At 47.5% G+C, this 20877-nt stretch overlaps 1 protein-coding gene across 4 annotated transcripts; it reads right to left on the bottom strand.

Annotated features, from left to right (window-relative positions):
* Window positions 1-1191: 1191 nt before the first annotated feature.
* WDR91 (WD repeat domain 91) lies at window positions 1192-20780 on the bottom strand. 4 transcript variants are annotated; one of them, XM_049792502.1, is made up of 15 exons: window positions 20592-20780; window positions 18659-18838; window positions 16973-17179; window positions 16038-16121; window positions 13719-13843; window positions 11538-11715; window positions 11103-11261; window positions 8997-9196; window positions 8398-8548; window positions 6832-6980; window positions 6335-6503; window positions 5434-5542; window positions 3780-3892; window positions 2818-3015; window positions 1192-1860 (listed from the first exon to the last, which is right to left on the bottom strand). In XM_049792502.1, the coding sequence occupies exons 1-15, from the start codon at window positions 20712-20714 to the stop codon at window positions 1696-1698; spliced, it is 2310 nt and encodes a 769-aa protein (XP_049648459.1). In that variant the 5' UTR covers window positions 20715-20780; the 3' UTR covers window positions 1192-1695. The 4 variants fall into 4 exon arrangements, with proteins under 4 accessions (XP_049648459.1, XP_049648460.1, XP_049648461.1 ...); XM_049792503.1 differs by having other exon boundaries at window positions 6832-6926; XM_049792504.1 differs by lacking the exon at window positions 16038-16121 and having other exon boundaries at window positions 17117-17179.
* Window positions 20781-20877: the final 97 nt, after the last annotated feature.

Genomic DNA, 20877 nt, shown 5'->3' with positions numbered 1-20877 from the left:
CGGGTCTCAGTTTTGCTGCACAACTGGAGCTCTTCGGACCTAGCCTGTCCGGATGAGGAGCATCCTCTGTTTCTGAAGGCTCGCTCAGGCTCCCTTCCTATGCAGGCAGTCAGCACATCGCTCTCTGCCCTCGCTCCCAATGAAAACCAGTCCTGCAGACGTCGCCAGCAGGGAGCACGCATCCGTGTCCCTTCCCTCTGCAGAGGCTGGAACTGTGACGGTGCTCAGGTCAGGGACCAGTGCTGAGCGACTGCTAATAACCGGTTGCCAGACTCCTTTCTAGAGCAACCCTCCCGCGAGTCTGGGTGAGCTCTGCAGATCCCACAGGGACCTGACGGACCTGCAGCCTGCCAAGGGGAAAAGTGGGAAGAAGCGGGCATGAGCCGCAGCAGGGAGAAACCCCCCTCGACCCGAGGAAAAACCCTTCCTCCTGCGAGGGCGGCCAGGGACCGCTGGCAGGGAGCGGCGCAGGCACGCTGCTCCCTCAGGGACGGGGAGCCGAAGGGGGTCCCCGCAGCCAGCGGGGCAGACCCAGCCTCGGCCCGCACGAGCAAGGGGAGCGGGGCCGTCCCCGGGGAAGGCAGCCGAGAGCCTGGAGGGACGAACGAGCGCGTGGGGAGGCAGCGGTGCCGAGGGCGAACGAAGAAGTCGGGCCAGCGAGCTCAACGGCAATGTGCAAGCAGATGAGAGCTGGCTGCTTAGCAGTCCATTCAAAGACTATGCAACACCCAAGCACAGCACTTCCCCTGACCTTGGGGGGCTGCAGGGGGACAGACGGCTCCAGTGACAGAGAGCACTGTACATGACCAGACTCGTTCTGGCCCCCCCTCCTCCTATCCCCCATCAGGTAGCTGCCAGGCATTTATGGAGCTGCTGAACTCCAACACAAGCATTTCAAGAAGTCTGACTAGGGATCTCTCCTCTGGTTGGTAGCAGGCATCTACCCCAAGGGAACACAATACATCCAAACAAACGCAATTATTGTTGTTCCTGGATGTCTTGCACTGGTTCCCCTCAGTGTGTGGGTGTCAGTGCTGGAAGCACCCGCTGAAAGCCCAAGGGTCTTTTCTCCGTGCAGGAGACTTGCTGAGCACATCCCTGCCCCAGCCACCCTCCCCATGTTTTGCAGCAACAACTGAACAGAGCACAGGAATCAAGTGCAAGGGAGTACTTTCGTTTTTTTTGGGGGGGGGGGGGGGGACGACGACACACGGGGATGGGGACAGGACCTGAAGAAACACACAAACAAAAAAAAAAATAATAAAAGCACAACAACAAATGCTATACTGAAAGAATACTCTGGTTTTGCACTGGCCTTTCCAGTTTGAGTCATCTTATCACCGTGCACTGTGCTGCCTCATGCATGCCTCCTCCAACCTCACCTTCTTCTGCAGAAGCCTTGACGTGATCCCAGCAGCCTTCTAGCCACATGCTACTCAAGACTCCCTAACAGAGTGGGTCCAGCTGCCACTATGGATCAGTGAAGACTTATTTTTCAGTGCTGCCACTGATCCAGTCCCATACCAGCATTCTACTGCACAGGGGTTTGGCAAATGCATTTAACTTTTGTCAAGAGGCAAAAGCTACAATGAGAAGAGGGACTGTGGTTTGCCTTCTCTCCCATGCAGTTTGTTCCTGGGGAGTTAGCGCTGTTTTGGTCAAGTCTTTTGCTCTTTCCCTTCGGCACTGTCCGGGTTAAGACTTTTGCGCCAGTAAGGTTGTTAATTTAATCTTCCCATCCATAGAGGCAGTGAGGCAGGTCCCGCAGTCCATGGCCGTGCTCCAATCCACTGTGACAACGGGAGCTCTGTGTCCTCCCAGGGAAAGGCAGCTCTCCAGAACCTTTTCCTCACCATTCAACTAAAAGAAGGAAAGCACAAGTTTTTAATGAGGCAAGTTTCTGCAGTGGGGGCAGCGCACCCACAGGAGAAGCCAAAGCCTGCCACAGACTCCATATCCCCATCAGCGTACATAATTAAGTGGAAAAATCAGAGAGATGTCGAGATGTACGTAGCACGCACGAGGAAGCAAATTTCCAGTCTCACAACAGAAGCACGCAGTCTCAAGCAGCTCAGCTTCTGCTATCAGCTGAGCTGCAGCAATTGAACAGGGCAGGCTAAAAGCACACGCTGATGAAGAACACGTAAGCCTAAGCTATAGCTCATGTTAGTGCGGGTGCTCTGAACGCCCCAGATGCAAAGTAAAAATTCCATCTAACCTGCCTTGCAGTGGCTTATACTGATGGGTATATATACCGATGGGTATTGACTCAAGAGGAGGCAGGCAAGGGGCATGCGATCAGTAACCGCTTGTTACTGCGGCACAGAAATTTGGGTACTTGGAACCATTCGGCCTTACCCTTCATTTCATTTCCAGTACACAGTAAGAGGAGAGAATCAGGCTGGGACTAACATAGCATCAGCAAGCACACAAGGCAGGTTAAACATGAGCATCAGTCAACAATCACACATTCTGCATTGAACTGGCATGCATCAATATAGTAAAAAAAAATAAATTTAAAATTTTGTCCTAGGCACTTGGGTACTAAGGAAAACTCCTGCAGCTAAGCTTTAAGAACACAGAGCACACATACTCTAGTTACATACTCTAGAGGGCCAAACGCTTACAGAGGGTTCAAACACTTGCCAAGCACCACACACTGCTAAAACGCACGCTGCATGAAACCGAGCGGCAACTTGCACAGAGCACGGATGGGTAGGTGCTGCTCGAGAACTTCAGCCGCTGCTCTTGCAGCCTTGTAACAACAAGAGCTTGTATGGATGTGCAAGAGCACTCCCTGTCACTTCTCAGACTTACCTTAAAAATGACTCCCCCAGTAGAAGAACACGTCAACATATAGTTGCCCTCAGAGTCAAAAGCAAAAAGCCTTCCTCGCGGGAATTGGACTTGCTTGTAGCCACTGTACCCGGACAGAACAAAAGGACCTGTAGCTTCGCTGGGAAGATCGTACTCAGACACCTTCAAGCCACTTTTGTGAATATTCCACTGAATAAACTAGAATGACAAAAAGAGATGACAAAAGCGCATAGTTTAATGGACTGGGATGAAAGTAGACAGGCCATTTGTGGTTTTTAAGCAAAGTGGCTATTCCTCACGAACAGAGGACGGCATTTGGACGTGCATATCTAAGTGGGTATCTTTACAAAACACAGCCTGCAAAAGCTGTAAGAGTGCCTACTATCCAGGCAAACACAGAGGCTCTCCCTTCCACAAGCACTGCTGCCTGTGTGTCCTTCCACATCGCATGCAGGATCCTGGTGGGAATTCACTTAACTGGCACCAGCCAAGGACCCGCACCTTTAGGCAGTCTCCCTCCCAGAGCCACACCTCTACTGCTGAAGACTGGAACCACAGAAATTGAAGCCTTTGTTATAAGCAACAGGGAGCTGCTGACAAGGAAATTTATGCAAAGTGGTCAAGGGTCTGGTCCCTGGTGAATCCCAGACCTCAAATGTGGTGATCTCAGGGGCATGGAAAGGTCATCTTCACATTCCATAGGATTCCATAGGAAGGGGATGTCGCCAACAGCAGGATTTGCAGACAAGGTCTAAGACCGCTCCAGCTGTTAATATGCTTTCCAGCCAGTCTCTCTGCAGACTGTATGCAGCAGGGTGGTGCTGCACAGCTAAAATTACAGTTAGCAGCCCACAGATCCTCCAGATCCTGAGGGTATTTTTACTGCCATCCCCACCATATGGAGAAGACTCCTGAAGGGATCTCACTGCCAGCTGACCAGTAGAAGGTCACCCAGAGCCTACCTTGCCATCCTCTCCTATGGTGTAGACTGTGTTCTCATCATAGCTGAACTCAACGGAGTAGACTTCCCCATCGTGTGCCTTCCAGCTCATGGCGCACTCGTGCTGCTGCATATCTGAAGGAAGAACCAGTACTGAACACTCCTCATAGATGCACAGAACTGAGGTAAAGACAGAGAGGCCCTTTACGTTCATAAGGTCTCTGTCCCAGCCCTCTAAATCAGCCTGGGGCAGCTCAATCCAATGCCAGCACCCTGTGCTTATTCTCCAACATGTGGCTTTTACACTGGCCACAAAAATCATCGCCTCTAACTAGTCACCTCTTCCTCCAGCTTTATAGGGCTGCTCACATGCTCACTGTCAACTGCAGGCATTTGGCATCCAAGCCCCACTGCGACCTTTCTTCTTCTCTTCCCCTTGCTATCCTGTCCACCTGGACAGCTGCTGCTGGTTCTACCCTCCCACAGATGTGGGACTGCAACCTCCAGCTCAGCACCCGACCAGAAGCAGATCCCTCATTCACAGAAGAAGGAGGCCCAAACTGCCTTTATCACAAGGACAGGCTGAAGAGGACAAAACCTGAGAAACAGAAATTGCTTAGGGAAGGAGGACTGAAGTGAAGCCCTTGCCTTCAACTGGAAGGTCACACATTAATTCCTCTCCTCAAGACTCAGCCTCTGGCAGTAGTACTGCTCTATGGCACAGCCAAGACCACATGGCTCAAAGACAAGTTAACTCTGCTCCTCAGCAAGAAGGAAACAACAAATCCAGCAGCACTACCAGGGTCTCCAGCCAATGTCCCCCAGAGAAAGTTTATGTCAGTTGACTCCTGACAGCTATTGTGGAGGAGAGATAATAGCTTTCACCTTGGTGTTCAGGCATGCCTCACTGCTGCCTCACTGCTGGCAGAAGAAAGGTGCTAGGAGTAGCCACCTGGGGACACTGAGGGGCCACCTCACTGCCCAATTTCATAGAATCATAGAATTGTTTAGGTTGGAAAAGATCACCACATCCAACTGTAAACCCAACACGGCCAAGCCCACCCCTAAACCGTGTCCCCGAGCGCCACGTCTACACGTCTTCGAAATACCTCCAGGGATGGTGACTCAACCACTTCCCTGGGCAGCCTGTTCCAGGGCTTCATAACCCTTCCAGTGAAGACATTTCTCCTAATACCCAATCTAAACCTCCCCTGGTGCAACTTCAGGCCCTTTCCCCTTGTCCTGTCGCTTGCTACTTGGGAAAAGAGTCCGGCACCCCCACTGCTACAACCTCCTTTCAGGCAGTTGCAGAGAGCGATAAGGTCTCCTCCCAAAAGCCTCCTTTCCTCCAGGCTAAACAGCCCCAGTTCCCTCAGCTGCTCCTCACAGGGCCTGTTCTCTAGACACTTCAGCAGCTTCGTTGCTCTTCTCTGAATGCGCTCCAGCACCTCAAGGTTGGCCTTGTAGTGAGTGAGGGGCCCAAAACTGACCACAGTATTGGAGATGCGGCCCCAGCAGTGCCAAGTCCAAACACACAATCACGTCCCTTGTCCTGCCAGCCACACTATTTCTGATATAAGCCAGAACACTATTGGCCTTGTTGGCCACCTGGGCACGCTGCTGGCTCATATTCAACCAGCTGTCGACCAACACCCGCAGGTCCTTTTCCACCGTACCAAAGAGACGAACAATCCCGTCTGCAGCCCCAGTGACCAGCAGGTTGCCGTTGTGGTTGAAGGCTGTGCAGTTAATAGCAATGGGCTCAGGCTCCAGGGAGAACTGCAGCTGGAAGGGAAAGTCTGCATTAATGCTGAGAAACGGAGCTGGGGGTGCCAAGAAGCTGATCTCCAGGGGAGGGAGGGAAGACGGTATTTAGTAGCAAGAACTCCTCCAGTTTGGAGCCCTACACCTCTTGTGACTACAGACTTCAAGGTTGGCAGCTGCATTTTACTACGACACTAACCCAACAATTCACCTCAGCCAAGCCACAGCTTTCTTGGCCATGGCCTCAAGGCTGCAAAACCAGCTTCTGGCAGGCATTAGCTTGAGTATGTTGCTTTCTCCTACATGTCAGGGACAGCATTTCTTAAGGGCAAAGGTGAAGGATGGGATGAGATTCCCTGTCAGAGTCTGACCCATCTAAATCAAAACAATGGAGAAGATGACATGAGATGAAACCTCTGAAGGAAGCACTTCACTTAAAAAACAGGGAAGGCAGGGGAAATAGCAAAGAAAACCCTTCAGTATAGCTCAACCAGAGAAAGCCTGAGCAAAGCGTCATTCAGTCCTCTTGGGACATTTCCAGTCACAAACTGTGCAGGCAGGATAGAAACAAGGCTATGGACTATTTTGAGGAATCCCTCAAAAAAACCAACACACCAACAAAACAAAAAAACCCCATCCAAACCCAGCAGCTACTTACATTATTCATTTTTATCCTGCATGTGATAGAGGGGAAAGGAGGAAGGGGGGAAAAAGAAAGTCAGCATAATTTAGAAAGAGAGCTCCTACACACTGAAAGAGAAGACACTCATTCTCAGCAAGCAGACTGAGAAAGAAAAGAAACTCAGCAAATACCTGCTGCTTCATTGTTTTAGTGTCCCACAGCAGCAGCTTCCCAGGAACTTGGTTCATGCTTTTGCCCCCAGAGCTGACTGCTGAGAAGCCCATGTGGGAGATGGGGCTTTGGGCTGCCGCAGAACAGACAAAGGAGGCACCACTTGGGCTGCAGGCAAGCGAGAGGATCCTGAAACAGAGCGAACATGATCCTGAATTGCCTTTCTCCAGCAGCTGCCTCAAACACAGTACTTGCCTACGATCTCTACCATTAAGACCCTGCAAGACAGGGTGCACTGTAAAGGAGGGTAGGATTCACATGCTTAGACAGATTTTGAGTGTCTCCCATTTAACTGAGCAGTTTTACACTGCTCAGGCAGGGACTGCCCTCTGGACGAAGGCTAGATAGTCCTGCAGTTTCAGGAAAGCAGCAGGAACGTTGAGACTTCACCTACCTTTTCACAGTCAGAACCAACAACATTTATATTTACATATAAAAATCACTATTCCAGAGTTACCTGGGCATGTCTTCATCAATGCTGATTTCACAGAGATTCTTCTTCGCTTCTGTGTCATAAAGACGAACCGTCCCAACCCCACTGCCAAGCAATAGCTTGAAACCAGCAAGGAGGAGATGGAAGAAGTGTGAGTGAGGAGTACAATGATTCTGTCCAACAATCAAGACACAGAGTAAATTTTTTTCTATTTATGCATTTGGATTAAATGTCGCTCCATTAGGGTACATCCTGTCTTTCTCTACATATCATGCTGAGAAGGACTACCCCAGAGCCACAGAAGTCAGAGTAAAAGCACTGCTTTCCAGTGAGAAGAAGATCTGATAGGCACCAAGATGGAGTAAAAGCCACTTTCTAGAGTATGGCTTAACATTATAGGATGCAAAACCTATGTGCAGTCTCATTATCTAGGGGAGCAAGGAAAGAGTAACAGAATTAACCATCTAAGTTTAAGAGAAAACCAAGTAGAAGCCTTGGGGAGAATGAAATTCAGAAGGGCTCACACATGCTTTACCAGTGGCGCTACAATTTAGATCTAAAGTAAAACCATGGAGGGATGCATTATCCAAGAAAATTAAGCAAGCCAGATCCTTCTCTCTTCAGAGCCTGATTTGCTGCTGAATCCCCATATATTTCAGAAAGAAGAATATTTATTTCAGCAAGCAGGAAATAAACTCCACAAAACAGAAGAAACATCAGAACAACTACATGGACAGCCTCCTTTCTAAGAGCAAAAGAAAAGAAAGAGAAGCTGTAGCACCAGCTCTTCACAGGAGGCATTTTGGGGTTAGCAGCAACACATTGTCAGTACCAGAATGTAAGGAATATTCCCAGTTGCAGGCCTGCCTTCTCACACAGCCCACTCTGTTCACCAAGGGAGGCCATGAAACACTAGCAACAGTTCTAGGACTCAGAAGAATGCATATAATTTAAGGCTCCTCTCTAGTAACAGAACTAGAGGAAAAGTGCTATAGGAAACACTTAAACTGCCATGGTATTTAAACAAGCCCCGAGCCCCTTACGCACACACCACCCCCCAAGTCATAAGGCACCAGTATAAAACTGGCCATGGAGCCCTTTTCACACCTGTGCAAGTAGAATGCCAACACCACATCCCTGCTCTTCCTTCTCTGCTTCTGGCTCAGCGTGCGAGTAAAGCTCCACAGCTCCCTGTTGCAGGGTTCCCATGGGCTGTTGTACCTGGTTGCCTCTGCCTGCCTTTACAAGTGGCTGCCTGCTCTGCCTGAAAACAGGCACTTCTCAAAGGGGCTACTTCTATCCTGCAGCTGTACCCACACTGTAGCCTGGGAACCTCTCTCTCAGGGCAACCAGTGGTGGTTCACCTACTGTAAGGTGGAATTCCTTGCTCAATACACAGAGCACAATCCCCACTCTAGTTTTATTTAGACCCTACAGGCTTCAGGTCCCCATGTGCCACTGAAGTAGAAACTAACTTTTGCCCTGATCTTATCCACAATGCATCTGTCTACAATTTAACGTGCAACACATAGCAACACTGTCCCAAATCATCTGCTGTGACCCTTGAGCCTCCACACGCAGACTACTCACCAGCCGATCACGCTTGGTCGCCCATTCCAGAGACAGCAACGGAGATTTGGAAATGGATGAAGCTGTAGTTTGCATTATGGGGTTAAAAGACCAGACTTTGATGACCCCGTCCACATCCAAGCTGGCCACCCTCCGTCCAGAACAATCAACCCTATATGCAGAAGGAAACTGATTAGATATTTTTCTCCCTAAAGTTCTCAGATGCCAGTAGATAACTCAGTAATCCTTCCCGTCCTGGCCACACACCAATTCCTTCTGCAGGAATCAGAACTTCCTTGCACCACTTCCTGTTCAGTCCACAATAACTGGCACAATGAAGCGCACCAAGCTCCACATGCAAAGCACAGCGCCCTTAAGCAATATCATCCTGTTTTCCCAGAGAGTTTCTTCCTGGCTGGCTTCTCCCAATCACAAAAATCACCATCCATTCTCACTGCATAAGCTACAGGCTATTTTCAGTCACACCAACTCAACTGCCCTACAACTGAGAGTACTTGCACAATGTGCTGGACAGAACAGAGGCTGGGAGAAAGATGCCAGACACTGCTGGTCCTCTACAACAGCTTGTACAGGAAAGCCCTCTTCTACCAGTCCACTACCTGCAGTACATGATGGATGAATGGTGCTCCCCATACTCCTCTTGGCTCAGGACGATGAAAGGCTGCTCCTGCCGGACCCCCACAGCCTCTGCACTGCTGACAGGCATTTTGGTTGAAGTCTCTGTTTGCTCAGCATGCAGCTCTGAGCACAGCTCTGTCTCAGCTGTGCTAATATCTGTTTTCTTCTCAGCACTTTGGCCCTGAAGGAAGAAATCCTATGTGAAATACAAGGAAGCACAAGCTCCAGATCAAGCTCTTCAGCCACCCCAGCTGGCTGGGAGAAAAAAACCCCAAGAAGCTGCACTGAAAAAGAAGCATTGTCAGTTCAACACCCCTCCTACCAGAGACCTTTCTGAGAACAAGGATAGTGTGTTGCACAATTGCACCATTTAATATAGCCTCCTTCGTTGTAGAGTCCCTTATATCCCCCTTCCATGTGCCCAGCCATACGCTTTCCTGTATTAAAGGAACCACAACATCTGTTTGGCGTACTCCAGCCAATATCAGAGGCCCATTTTGATGCCATTAGAGCACAGTGTCAGAAGCAAATCAACATATTTCAAGGAATTCTTGCATTCAGCAATTTAAGTTAAGTCTGTGTAATATGCAGTTCAGTAAACCTGGACAAAATCTCTTGTTGGATGGTGAGCCCCAGTGGACGGATTATCTTTGTCTGCCAGAGATTTAATCTGTGCGCAATGGGGCAACCATGGCAGCCAACTGACTGATGACAGTGGTAAAGTCGACATGAGCCCAAAAGCTTAAAACCCAATTTGACAAGGCAGACAGAACAAATAAGAGTTCTAGGAGGTCAAGGTATCTGAATGAGACAAGATCTGCACTGCAGCATGCAGAAGTGTTTGAAAGCAGCTTAGTCTTCCCTTGCCACCAGAAACTGAACAAGAAGCAGATACAGCACATAAGCCAGTAAAACATCTGCAAGCATTCCCTTGCTAAACCATCCTCTGAAGATGAAATGCCCCACAATGGTATTGGTATTGATGGTTTTGAATCCCTGTTCCCTAACACACCCTTGCCTTATTTACAGTAGCTTCACATCTTAAGCAATGGGTCAAGCACGCCATAATCAAATAATCTGAAATCACAAAGCTGGAAAAGATTGGGAGATAAATCCAAGAATGCCTCTCTCTGTGTTAGTTAGTGTGGGGAGATAACAACCAATGAATGACACTCGTGTGAAAGAAACAGTGCTGCCTTTCAGTTTCCTTTTTGCTCACATGCATTGAGAAAAAAAAAGTTCTCTCGTAGCCTTGAATGCTCAGTCATGGAATAACATCTCCTCCCTAAAGCAGCGCTCCCCAACACAGAACAGCCACAAATACAGGCCAATACGCAACAGTCCCTCAGCACTGTCTCTCCCCCGAGGCAGAGTGTCTCATACAGCCAAAATAAACACAGCTAAGATGCTCCCATCATTCTTCTTGCGCTCTGTATCCTTTGACCACATGGCTGCTGAAAGCCAGACAACACACAGGTGAACAGAAGTAGTCTGCTGACCTTCAGCAGTTAAAATCCAGAATACAGTTTTATCATTTCATTAGACTAGAAAGCAGGGCACGCCCCCAGGCAAAACTGCAACATACAGTGCAAAAATCTCCAAAAAGCTAAGATTGCTACAAAGGATATTTCCACTCCTACCCAGGAACTTTCTATCAATTTTTATCTGTCCCACACAGAGCCTGTACAAACCAGCGTAAGAACCCACAGGAGAGAACTCACTTGGGCAGGATGGGTGAGCGAAGCCCATTGTCACTAAGGAATGGGGTTTATAACAAGGTATTTTGAATATAACCATTAAGGTGGAGGAAACATACCCTCCCCAAGACCAGGCTGTTGAAAAGATCATGACAAAAGACAACTCTTCTTCCATTTGATATGTCAATACTGATTCCCTTCCAGGGACACAGAAATAAACCGAGTGTGGAAGGAGTTGATTAACTACAGAGATTAACCTTTGATACAGTTAAGAGCTGAGTAGTAATTCAGAAGCTTAACATGAACACTTGCACTTGTTTTACCACCTAGCACAACAAACTACAGAAACACCAGCCCTCCGCTTTGCAGCCTTGCAGTGTTGCCTGGTACCTGAAAGGTCCCTTTTGACAGCAGTTCCTTCCTTTCCTTCCCATGCTCTTGCAAGCGCTTCTGCCGCTGCTGCAGGGAACTTGACTCGCCTGCTACTAACCCACTGAAGTGGCTCTTCCCGTCCTTACAGCTCACTGTTCCTTCTTTTCCTTTGGCACTCTGGAAGGCAGAGGAGTGATTTGGCAAAGTTACACTTGTGCTAGGCTGCAGAACAAAGAGCAAAAGAGGAGGCAAAGAAACCAAGCACCTGCAAGGGCTTCACAAGACCCCAGACAACAGCAGCTGTTCTTGCGCTGCATTCACACCCAGCATACACTTGCAAGGAAGGAAAGGACATCTTTTTTACAGGTGGAAGCAAAAGCTTAGAGCAGTGCTGTGCTGCAAGTTAATTCCTTGGATACTGAGCACCTTTCAACTAACACAGTTGAGAATTACCTGGTGATTTGTTGGTTCTTTCTTCCCTAGCAGCATACTGCCAGTCTGCGTTGGAGACGCCCCACTTGGATGGGGTGGTCTGGAAGGGCCCTTTTTACTTTGAGAAAGAAAAGAGGACAGAAAGCCTCCCCGGGTCTGAAGAGAATGCGTAGTACTCCTCTGGCTGCAGGTCATATCACTAATTAAAAAAAAAACAAAAACAAAAAACACCACCAAACAGAACATGAAAGTGTAGCCAGACAACCTGATCAAAGACCACCCAACAAGCGAAGTGCTGGCTGTTTGAACCACTGGAGGACACATGTTCCTTTCCAAGCTGATGGACCACTGTGCATTAAAAAAAAATGTTTTAAAACATCCTGTTAGTGCCTGGGGAAGATCATTATAATTACTGTAACCAAAGCTCACTTCTCAGTGATGCCACTGAGACAGTGGGCTCAACTGTTGCTGAATCCCCTGTAGGGCCACCTCCAACTCCTTCCACTCCATCTGGTTAGTTTAGAAAGACCCTAAGGGAAAGGCAGGGGAATCCAGATTTCCAAAGAACCTATTCAGCTGGGATTCCCAATTCAAGGCATAAAACAGACCTACTTCAAGAGGCATTGAGTATCCAGAGTTTTTACTGAACACCCTTAGTTACTCAGCAAGTCATGTTCAGCAATTTTAAAGCACAGGCCCTCGATATCTCAAAAACCAGATCCGAAGAAAATAAGAAAGTTTAGGTCCATTTCTATGATTACGCACGCCTCCCTTCTCACCCCACAATGTCAAGAGCAGCAGCTGCTTCCCAGAACATAACTGTCTGACCTCACTCTGCTACAGCTTCCTCAGAGCAGAGCAGCACCCAGGGGAAGGGGAATACAATCATCTGCACTGTGCCTATCCCTCTCTTCTAGGAAGGAACTGTTCTATCAAAGTTGGGCTTTGCGTTGAGCAGAGACATGGAAAAAGCAACCAGAACTGGCCCCCAGACTAAGAGACAAGTTGCACACATAAGAAATGCCACTTCTAAGGCAAGTTCTTCTAATACAAATGGACAAAATTTACTATGGGAACAAATTATCCCATCCCTCATGTCACTCTCCCCGCCGTGTGCAGGTGAACATCAGGGCTTCCCACACAGAGTAGTCAAAAAACAAAACAAAACAAAACAAACAAAACCCTCATATTAAACTCTGTAGCCTGTCCCATGCAGAGATTGCAGAGCAGTTCTCAAGATAGGTCACCAGACACTGAAGTCTATTTAATCAGACAACTTTTAGACTATAACAAAGACTTTGTGTGTGGTCTCTGCTACAACTTCTATTTGTCATTGTCAGCAGGATAATTTGATCAATCCCCCTCCTGTCTGAATAGACGTGAAAAAAGCACATGAGAAAGTCAAAGGCCCAGAAGTGTTATTAATACCCTGTGGCTAAGCTACTTTTGCTTTCAGATCCTTTTAAAACAAGAAAAAAGACCCAAAATCTCAATAACACAATAAATTCAAACACACAGACTTGCTTTGCATGACTGTGTACTGGGGGAAAAGTAAGAGTTTAAATAACAATTAAACAAGCTGTATCACTGTGTATGCTGCCTAATTTCCACAGATAAGAATACAATAGATGTAGAATACAATAGATGTAGCCATAAAACACACTAACTGCAGCAATTTTAGGGTGAATTCTGTGTGTAACTGAGCCTTGCAGAAGAGAAACTCCTTTTCCCTTGACTTTGCAAGAGCAAGAAAGCATCTCTGCATAACAATGACCCCTTTGGGTCATACAGTAACAGTGTCTACAAAACAACACAGGGCATTCACCTACTGCACCGCAGGCACTAAAGTAAATAGGAGTCAAGAGACAATCCACTTCAGTTGAGCAATACTGCAAGGTATTGTACTGCTACCAGTGCCCTGGTTGCCCAGCACACCTTGGCGCAATGCTGAGAGCAGAGCAGAGTCACCTCCATGTGTGCTTGGGCTCTCACTGATTGGCAAAAACCTCTCTCCCAAATAGCAGGGGAGAAGCCTGTCATGAATTCTGCCATTAAACCCACTTTGGTCACCAGAATTTCTGCCGGGATGTCTTTCTGCATCGATTCCCAGGGCAGGGAACAAGGAAATGACTCTTCAGCAGCCTCCCTGACCCAATAAAAGCAGCAGAGTCTGTCCCCAGCTCCTCCCCTGCAGGCACTCACAGCTCAGAGTCCCCCAGTCGATCCATGTTGGCCACGTATGCAGGCAACTTGTGATGCACAACTTCTTGTTCCACCTCCAGTTCCTCTTTCTTCATGCGGGAGGATTCAGCCTGCAAAGCAAACAGCTACAACAAGAGAAGACAGCCAAGTAAACAGAGGGTCACAGAGATTCACCTCCTTCCCACTTGCTGTAGTTGTTTACTCCTTTTATTTCAACAGCCCTAGAAGGGTGGGGAAGGAAGAAAGTTGCTCTGACTGGCTGAGCATCACATTAGTCCAAGCAGTCAAAACAATCAGCACTTTACACACATGAAACTGGAGCCTACTTAAAACCCTTCACACCTCTCCTTGGGCTGTTGCTGTAGGAACGTTAATGGTGCTGGGAAACTAGAGCCAGCCAGGGCAGAGCTGATCAGGCACTCCATGCAGGCAGTTCAAGGCCAGGGCGATGCATGTGACTGGCAGTAGTGATGTATGGGCACTGAGCCTAGAAGGTAATCTTCTTCCCACAGCCAAGGGTTTGGTGAGCTGTCAGGGTGCACCGAGGCCAACGCCATCAGGTCACCCTGAAATCCAGCTCCACACCCTGCCCAGCTCCCTCCCAAGCATGACAGGGAGATTTATCTCCACATCATGGAGAAAGAAATTTTTCTTTTCCCCCCTTAGCAGAGAGGAACCTCAGGATGCAGCTTTCTGTGACAGATGTGGTTTATGCCTGTGACTCCTCTGCACATGAAGAGTTCCTCAGGCTTTTCTGCTTCTGTACATTTGTTTTTCAGATATAATTCTTCTTTTTCCTTTTACCATAGTATTTAAGGAAAGAAATTACAAGAAGAAAAAGGAGCTTTAGAAATCCAGCTTGCTGTTCACATATATGCATTGTTTCAACAGTGAAATCAGAATCACTACTTAATTTCAACTAGCATCAAATTCAACATTTATTCACACCATTTTTTATTTAAACCTGTATTCTATAGGTGGCTGCTTCCTTTTCTGACCTGAGCAGTTCTCCAAAAAGGAAAGTCTATAGTTTTACCTCTGCCTATTTGCCAGAGAATGCTTACCCAGTCTGTAAGTAATATCAATCAACATACCACAAACAAAAAACAGGTTTAATTTGACTAGAAGTACAGAACACAAAATTGAAGGAAATAAAAGAGCTCTACTTCAAAACATACCTTATCCTGCTGTCCCTATTCACTGACCATCTTTGCAGAACCCTCTTGTCAAAGTTTGCCTGATCCAGTGACTCCATACAGTACACAGTGACAAACCTCGCTTTTCTTTCGCAAAAAAGCCTCCTTTTTGAAATCAATTATTATATTTTACTTCAACATTCTTAGGACAAACGAACAGTGTTGATCAGCTACCAAAACAGCTGAAACAGGAAGCACAACATACAAGATAATGTTTTGTAATAAAAGAGGCAAAGCACAAAACTCACTTTACTGAAGTATTCATACAGAATGAACTTTTACTTGATATGTTTGAGGAAGTGAAACTAAAGTCCTGCTTACATGAATAAGGCTTCCCACTTGTATGTGATCATCCACATGTGATCTGTAGTTTAGAAAGTTCTTAAACTGTAGATTTCCGAAATCTCTCCTAACAAGAAATTATACTGGGAAAGGACTGACCTGTGCTACATACTCTTACACCCTCTCTCCAAGCATCTGCTGACGATACCGTCAAAAACAAGACATGGAGCTGGGCAACATTTTGTCTGAACCGGTCAGCCCTTCTTATGGGTTACTCTAAGGTCCAGAATTGGAAAACAGACATTCACAACATTTCCATTAGTTGATCTAGATTGTTTTAAGTGCACTTCAACCATGGTGAAGCAGCCATTTCAGAAGTAATAGTTTCTGCCTCCTTGCCGGAAGTTATTGCCCTTTTCTGTTGCTCCATCAGCTAAAACTTGGAAGTGACTGAATACTATTCAGGAGTTTCCATGCAAAGTCAGCCATATATGCCCTTAACCCACCACTAGTTTCAGCTTGTCTTGACTTTGCAGTGTAGCAGGAAAGCAGTTTGCACAGTATGCAGCCACCTGTCAGATAGCACAGGGAGAGAGACAGTCACCTCCAGCAGAGGGACAGTTAATACCCTAAACAGACATTTCATGATATGATCACAACCCTAAGTTTGCTGGAAACAGTTGAAAAGATAAAGCAAAATAACAAAGGACTTACAGAAGAATCTGCCTTGGAATAATTGCACTGAACTGAACAGCTACAACCTTCTTGAATGGATGGAACCAATTTTACAAAACTAACAGCCTCACACAGTCAGCAACTAAAGAGTGACTTCAGTTCTGACCTTATGCCGCAACAATTCATTTTCTTCTTGTATGAGACTGCTCCTGAGACATTCAGCTTCAAAGTTCAAAATGACTGGAACTGGTGAGGAACGTTAAAGAAAACAAGGCAAGAACTTGTGTGCACCTGGCTTAATTCTAAAAGCCCGTACTCCATACTAGCCATTGGACTGTAAAACAGCAAAGCAAGAAATATGTGCAAAGCCAGAAGACTAGTAACAGCTTAGTTACCCAAGCCAACTTTGTACTTTCTTTGTACTTTACTGTTGCACAAACTATTTCATATAGGCTTTGCAAGGATTTTTAGAGTCTTCCTTTTACATGTCAGATGTGGAGGACAAGACAGATTATGTTACTGCATTAGTGTACAGTGAAGAAACAGTTCAAGAGGAGCTGTATTCCAGCTACAGTGTAAATCTGCCCATCAGCAAACAGACAAGGTCAGAACTCCATAGTGTGGGACAAAAGCTGTTATTTCTGCTAACATTGAATTACCCTATTACAGTGAGCTGTCACTAGACAATGTTGTCAACATATGTACCCAGAGAAGGGTCTAACAGGAGATGCTAGTTCAGTTATGGACTATGACCCAAGGTTGCATGCCTGTTTTGTACCAGGCCAAGCAAAAAGGAAAAGCGTTTCAGAACAAGATATGGACAAGATTTCTAGTCACTAGCATAGTGATGAGCACAGCATTAGCAACAACCACAATTGCTTGTACCCAGGGAATATAACATATCATCAGATAATTGAACAATAACTATTCCAACACCCTCTGGTAAACACCAACTTCCTACAAAGTCTTGGCTCTAAACAATCACCTGAAAGCAGCAATACTGCTGTAATTCTGTAATGCTATATTCTTGGCACCACTGTTAATAGTAAGCATAACACCAGGGCAAGGGAGATTTAACTATTAGTTGCAAAAAAGGATATGCATGCACTGAAACAACACACTCAGGAAGTTGTGCAGAGACACAATAAACGTATCTGCCCATTGGCGTGAGAAATAGGTGGAGAAGGTGGGGTTGGAGTCTGGGGCAGGGAGGAAGGGCAGGACAAACCAATCCTTCCACTCCGCCTGGTTCTGGAGCTCAGAGGCCTGCTTGAGGAAAAACTCCTGCGCCTTGTCATTGCGGCCGGTCTGAAACACAGCAAGAAGAACAGGGCTCATGCTTCCATTAATGCCACCACATGGGTTCTAGGAATATTTGCTCTGTGTTATGAACACAGTAACAACTACTTTCGCCACCCAACAGAGCAAGCGGTTAGTTAACAGATTCATCGGGCAACAAAAGACTCTCAAATACGCTAAGAGACGCTCACAAATGCACTTGATCTGACCTTCTTTCTACTCACCACAGTCTTGTTGAAAAGGCTGAGGCAAATCAAACTAATCACTTACACTGATTTTCAGCTAAACCAGTGCAGTTTGTGCACTGACACAAGACCTGAACATTCATATATAGGACCAAAGTGTACTTCAAATTACCCAAGTCTACAGCAGATGTAGGCTGAAAAGGTTTCCATCTGATACATTATTCAGAGAAGGACAGACATGCCTCAGGGTAAGTACAGGGCAAAACAAAACATGAAAAAACACACTTCCAGAAACATGCATTAGATTTCGACTTCTCCACCAACACCTGTCATTAAAGATTTTCAGTCAGGAAATAGAATCAAGGAGGAAACATGCTTCTAAGTCGTAAGAAATGGAACACGAATTCCTGACAGGTATTTGTCTATTCCGTTTGCCAAAGCCCACCCTGCGTAATATATTCCATTGACTTTCCTAGGGTTTCAACAAGATAATCTCTGCTCCATTTTAAGGTCATTATTTTCTGTTCTATTCAAAGCAAACAAAAAACGTTCACTCATTTTCTCTTCCACATTACCTTGTACAGATTTGAAGCCCACTTCTCCCCTTTCTTATAAACTAAAACTCAACTCCACCAACTTCAAGTCACCTTTTTTCCTTCTGGGCCCTCCAACTCCCTTGATGCTTTAAGAACTGGGGTGCCAGGAAGGATTGGCTGAGTAGAAGGAATACAGACAATCCTGCCCGTTGATCCCCAGTGCTGCATGCAGTAAGGCCCTTCCCAGCACTGCTGCTGCCTGCTCAATCGTTCTTTATTCTGCACTGGAGCATCGATGACTCCTGCCTACACACAGGTGCTTGGGGCTTTTTTTCTGTCTGTTTCTTCAACTTATGAAGATTGCTTTGAACACTGTTCTTGTCCTCCTCTGTTCCCATGGCAATGCCCCACAAGGAGGTGTTTACAAACCTTGTGATCTCTCCCAGTATGCAAGTTATTAACAGAAGCTGAGCAGGACTGAACTAGCAGTACAGCCATCCTGTCTGAGCGGGATGTGCCTTCATGACTGAGTACAAGTATCTTGCTCCCAGCTAACTGTATTTCCCTCTCGCCCGAGCTTCTCTATCCTCTTTACAAGCTTGTCATGTGAGTCTGCATCAAACTCCTTGCTACACTCCTGATACATGACACATAAATTGCTTGTCTCTTACATGCCAGGCCTGTCAGAGGCTCACAAGAGTATTTTATTGCTCTGGTTTCAGAGACCAGGATCTTTTTAAAACAGAAGCCTAAAAATCAAACACTACCTGAACAGTATGGACAAGGTAGTATCGGAATAAGCTGGTTTTCAGCTTGTTCACTGTTGGCCGGTACACATCTTCCAAACGGCTGAAAAGGCGTCGGTCAAGATAACTCCAGTAATCCCGAAGGGCTGCCAGATCATAGCTCTGAACAAACTGCTGCAGCTGGTCCACTATCTTATCTACCTAAAGAGGGCAAAACGGGGAAGACTGCAGTCACATGAGGGCTCTTCCGGCACAAGAGACTTTCTGTAACTTAATGCTGAGAAGCTTTAACTGCACAAATAATATTACAATCCAGCACTTAATGCATTAGCTATTTTCTTAATCCTGGAAACACTCTGCATTTTGTATTAGCATTCTTCCACTCTGCAGCACCCTTCAAATAAAAACAAGAAAGAAACATGAAAGAACATAGCCAAACAGATTTTGACAAAAAGATTACGTTTTGTTAAGCACAGTTGGTGAGGTTTTTTGCAAGTAAGCAAAACTTTCAGCTTCTTTTAAAAGCCAGTTGATAATGAAGAAACAGGAATAATGTGATTAAATATTGAGAACTCAAGTGCAGCACCTGGAAAATAGTATTATTTTTAGACTAAAAGGAAAAAACCCTGTATTTAGCCATCAGAAAGAGGAAGAAAGATCCAGCATACTGCAATCTTTGAAGTACCTTTATCTTTAATAATATCATCTACTAACAAGGCAGGCATAAAAGTTTGCAACAGAAATTTTTTTTGTCATTATGTCTCTTTGAAAATCATTTCTGCAATATGAATAAGGCAGAATGGTGACGTGGGAATATATTTTTCATCCAGTGATTTCTGATGGCCGAGACAGGCACTAGGAAAAAAAGAAGAAAAAAATCTGCACCCTATACAAAATCCTACTATCAAAGTTGTTTAATATGTGGTTTGCTCCCCTGTCATCAGTTAATGTCTTAGGACAACATCCAGCCTCTACCTCTGTGAATGTCTTAGGACATCATCCAGCCTCTACCTCTGTGGCTTCCTACAGATAAAGGAAACTTAAGCCTGTGACCCCCAGCAGTCCCTCCTTGGGCAATATAATTCCAATTAAATCAAGCATTTGCTGACTTCTAAGGATTAGCAAAGAGCTGGTGTTTGAAAAATAAAAGCAACACGCTTTTTGAACGATAAAGGCAGTGGTTGTACTGCCGGCTGAAGAAAAATTGTTCAAAACCGTTCAAAACACTACATTCACTGCCCAGAACTGCTGCTACAGGAACACGGAGCTCGCAGACAGGACTGAAACCGTATTTTCGAGGCTGGCAAAGTCTCCGCCGACTTCCACACATCTCGCAAGCGAGCTGGTGCTGAAGCCATCCCAAGGAGGGAGCGGAGCTGCAAAGCCGCTGGATACGAATGTCACGCCTGAGAGAAGATCCGGGCAAAGAGCCGCCGCTGCCTTCTCCTACGCGCGTCTCCTCCGTTCACCCTCCCCACGGACCGAAGAATCCTCTGGTGATTTCCAGCTGGGACGTGGGGTCCGCGGACGGGCCGAGCAGACCGCCTCCCGGTGGGCGAGCGAGCGGGCAACTGCGGCCCCCGGCTGGGAAGCCAGACGAGGAGATGGAGGCCTTGTCCGTCCCCGCGTCCCCGTCCCCGTCTTCTCCCCCCCGTTCCCCGCCGGGAGGCTGAGCAGACAGAACGGCGCCCGGCCCGGGCGGCGGCCCCCGGCCACCGCCACGCAGGGGGGTCCCGCCGGCGGGGCGGCGCCGCCGGGCCCCGCCGCCCAACCCGGCTCAGGGCCGCCGCCCGGTCCCGCTTCTCCTCACCGGAGTCCCCACAGCTGAGGCGCGGAGGGCGGCCCGCGGCCTGCCCGGGGACCTGCGTCCTGCCCGCGGGGGTACCCGCGCCCCGCCGGGAAAAGGAGGGGGGGGGGGGGGGCACGGGACACGGGACAGGCGCCCGCCGCTCACCCGGAAACCCTTCTCCCGGTCCGCCTTGATCTCCGCGTCCAGCTGCTTCAGGGCGGCGGTGAAGCCGCGGAAGAGCAGATACTCCCGCACCAGCTCGTCCGTCCGCTCCGCCGCCGCCGCCATGGGGGAGCCGCCGGCTCCGCCCGCCCACGGGCGGGAGAGCCCGGCCCCGAACGGAACGGCCCGGCCTAGCGCCGGGAGGACTACAGCTCCCGGCGTGCCTTGCCGCGCCCGCCCAGCGCAAGGCACGACGGGACTTGTAGTCCCCGCCGTTGCACATGCGCAC

Source organism: Accipiter gentilis, chromosome 34 (genome assembly GCF_929443795.1).
Source record: "Accipiter gentilis chromosome 34, bAccGen1.1, whole genome shotgun sequence".
In the NCBI taxonomy this organism is placed as follows: domain Eukaryota; kingdom Metazoa; phylum Chordata; class Aves; order Accipitriformes; family Accipitridae; genus Astur; species Astur gentilis.
The sequence above is the reverse complement of the archived record's forward strand: the minus strand, read 5'-3'. Positions and strand labels throughout refer to the sequence as shown.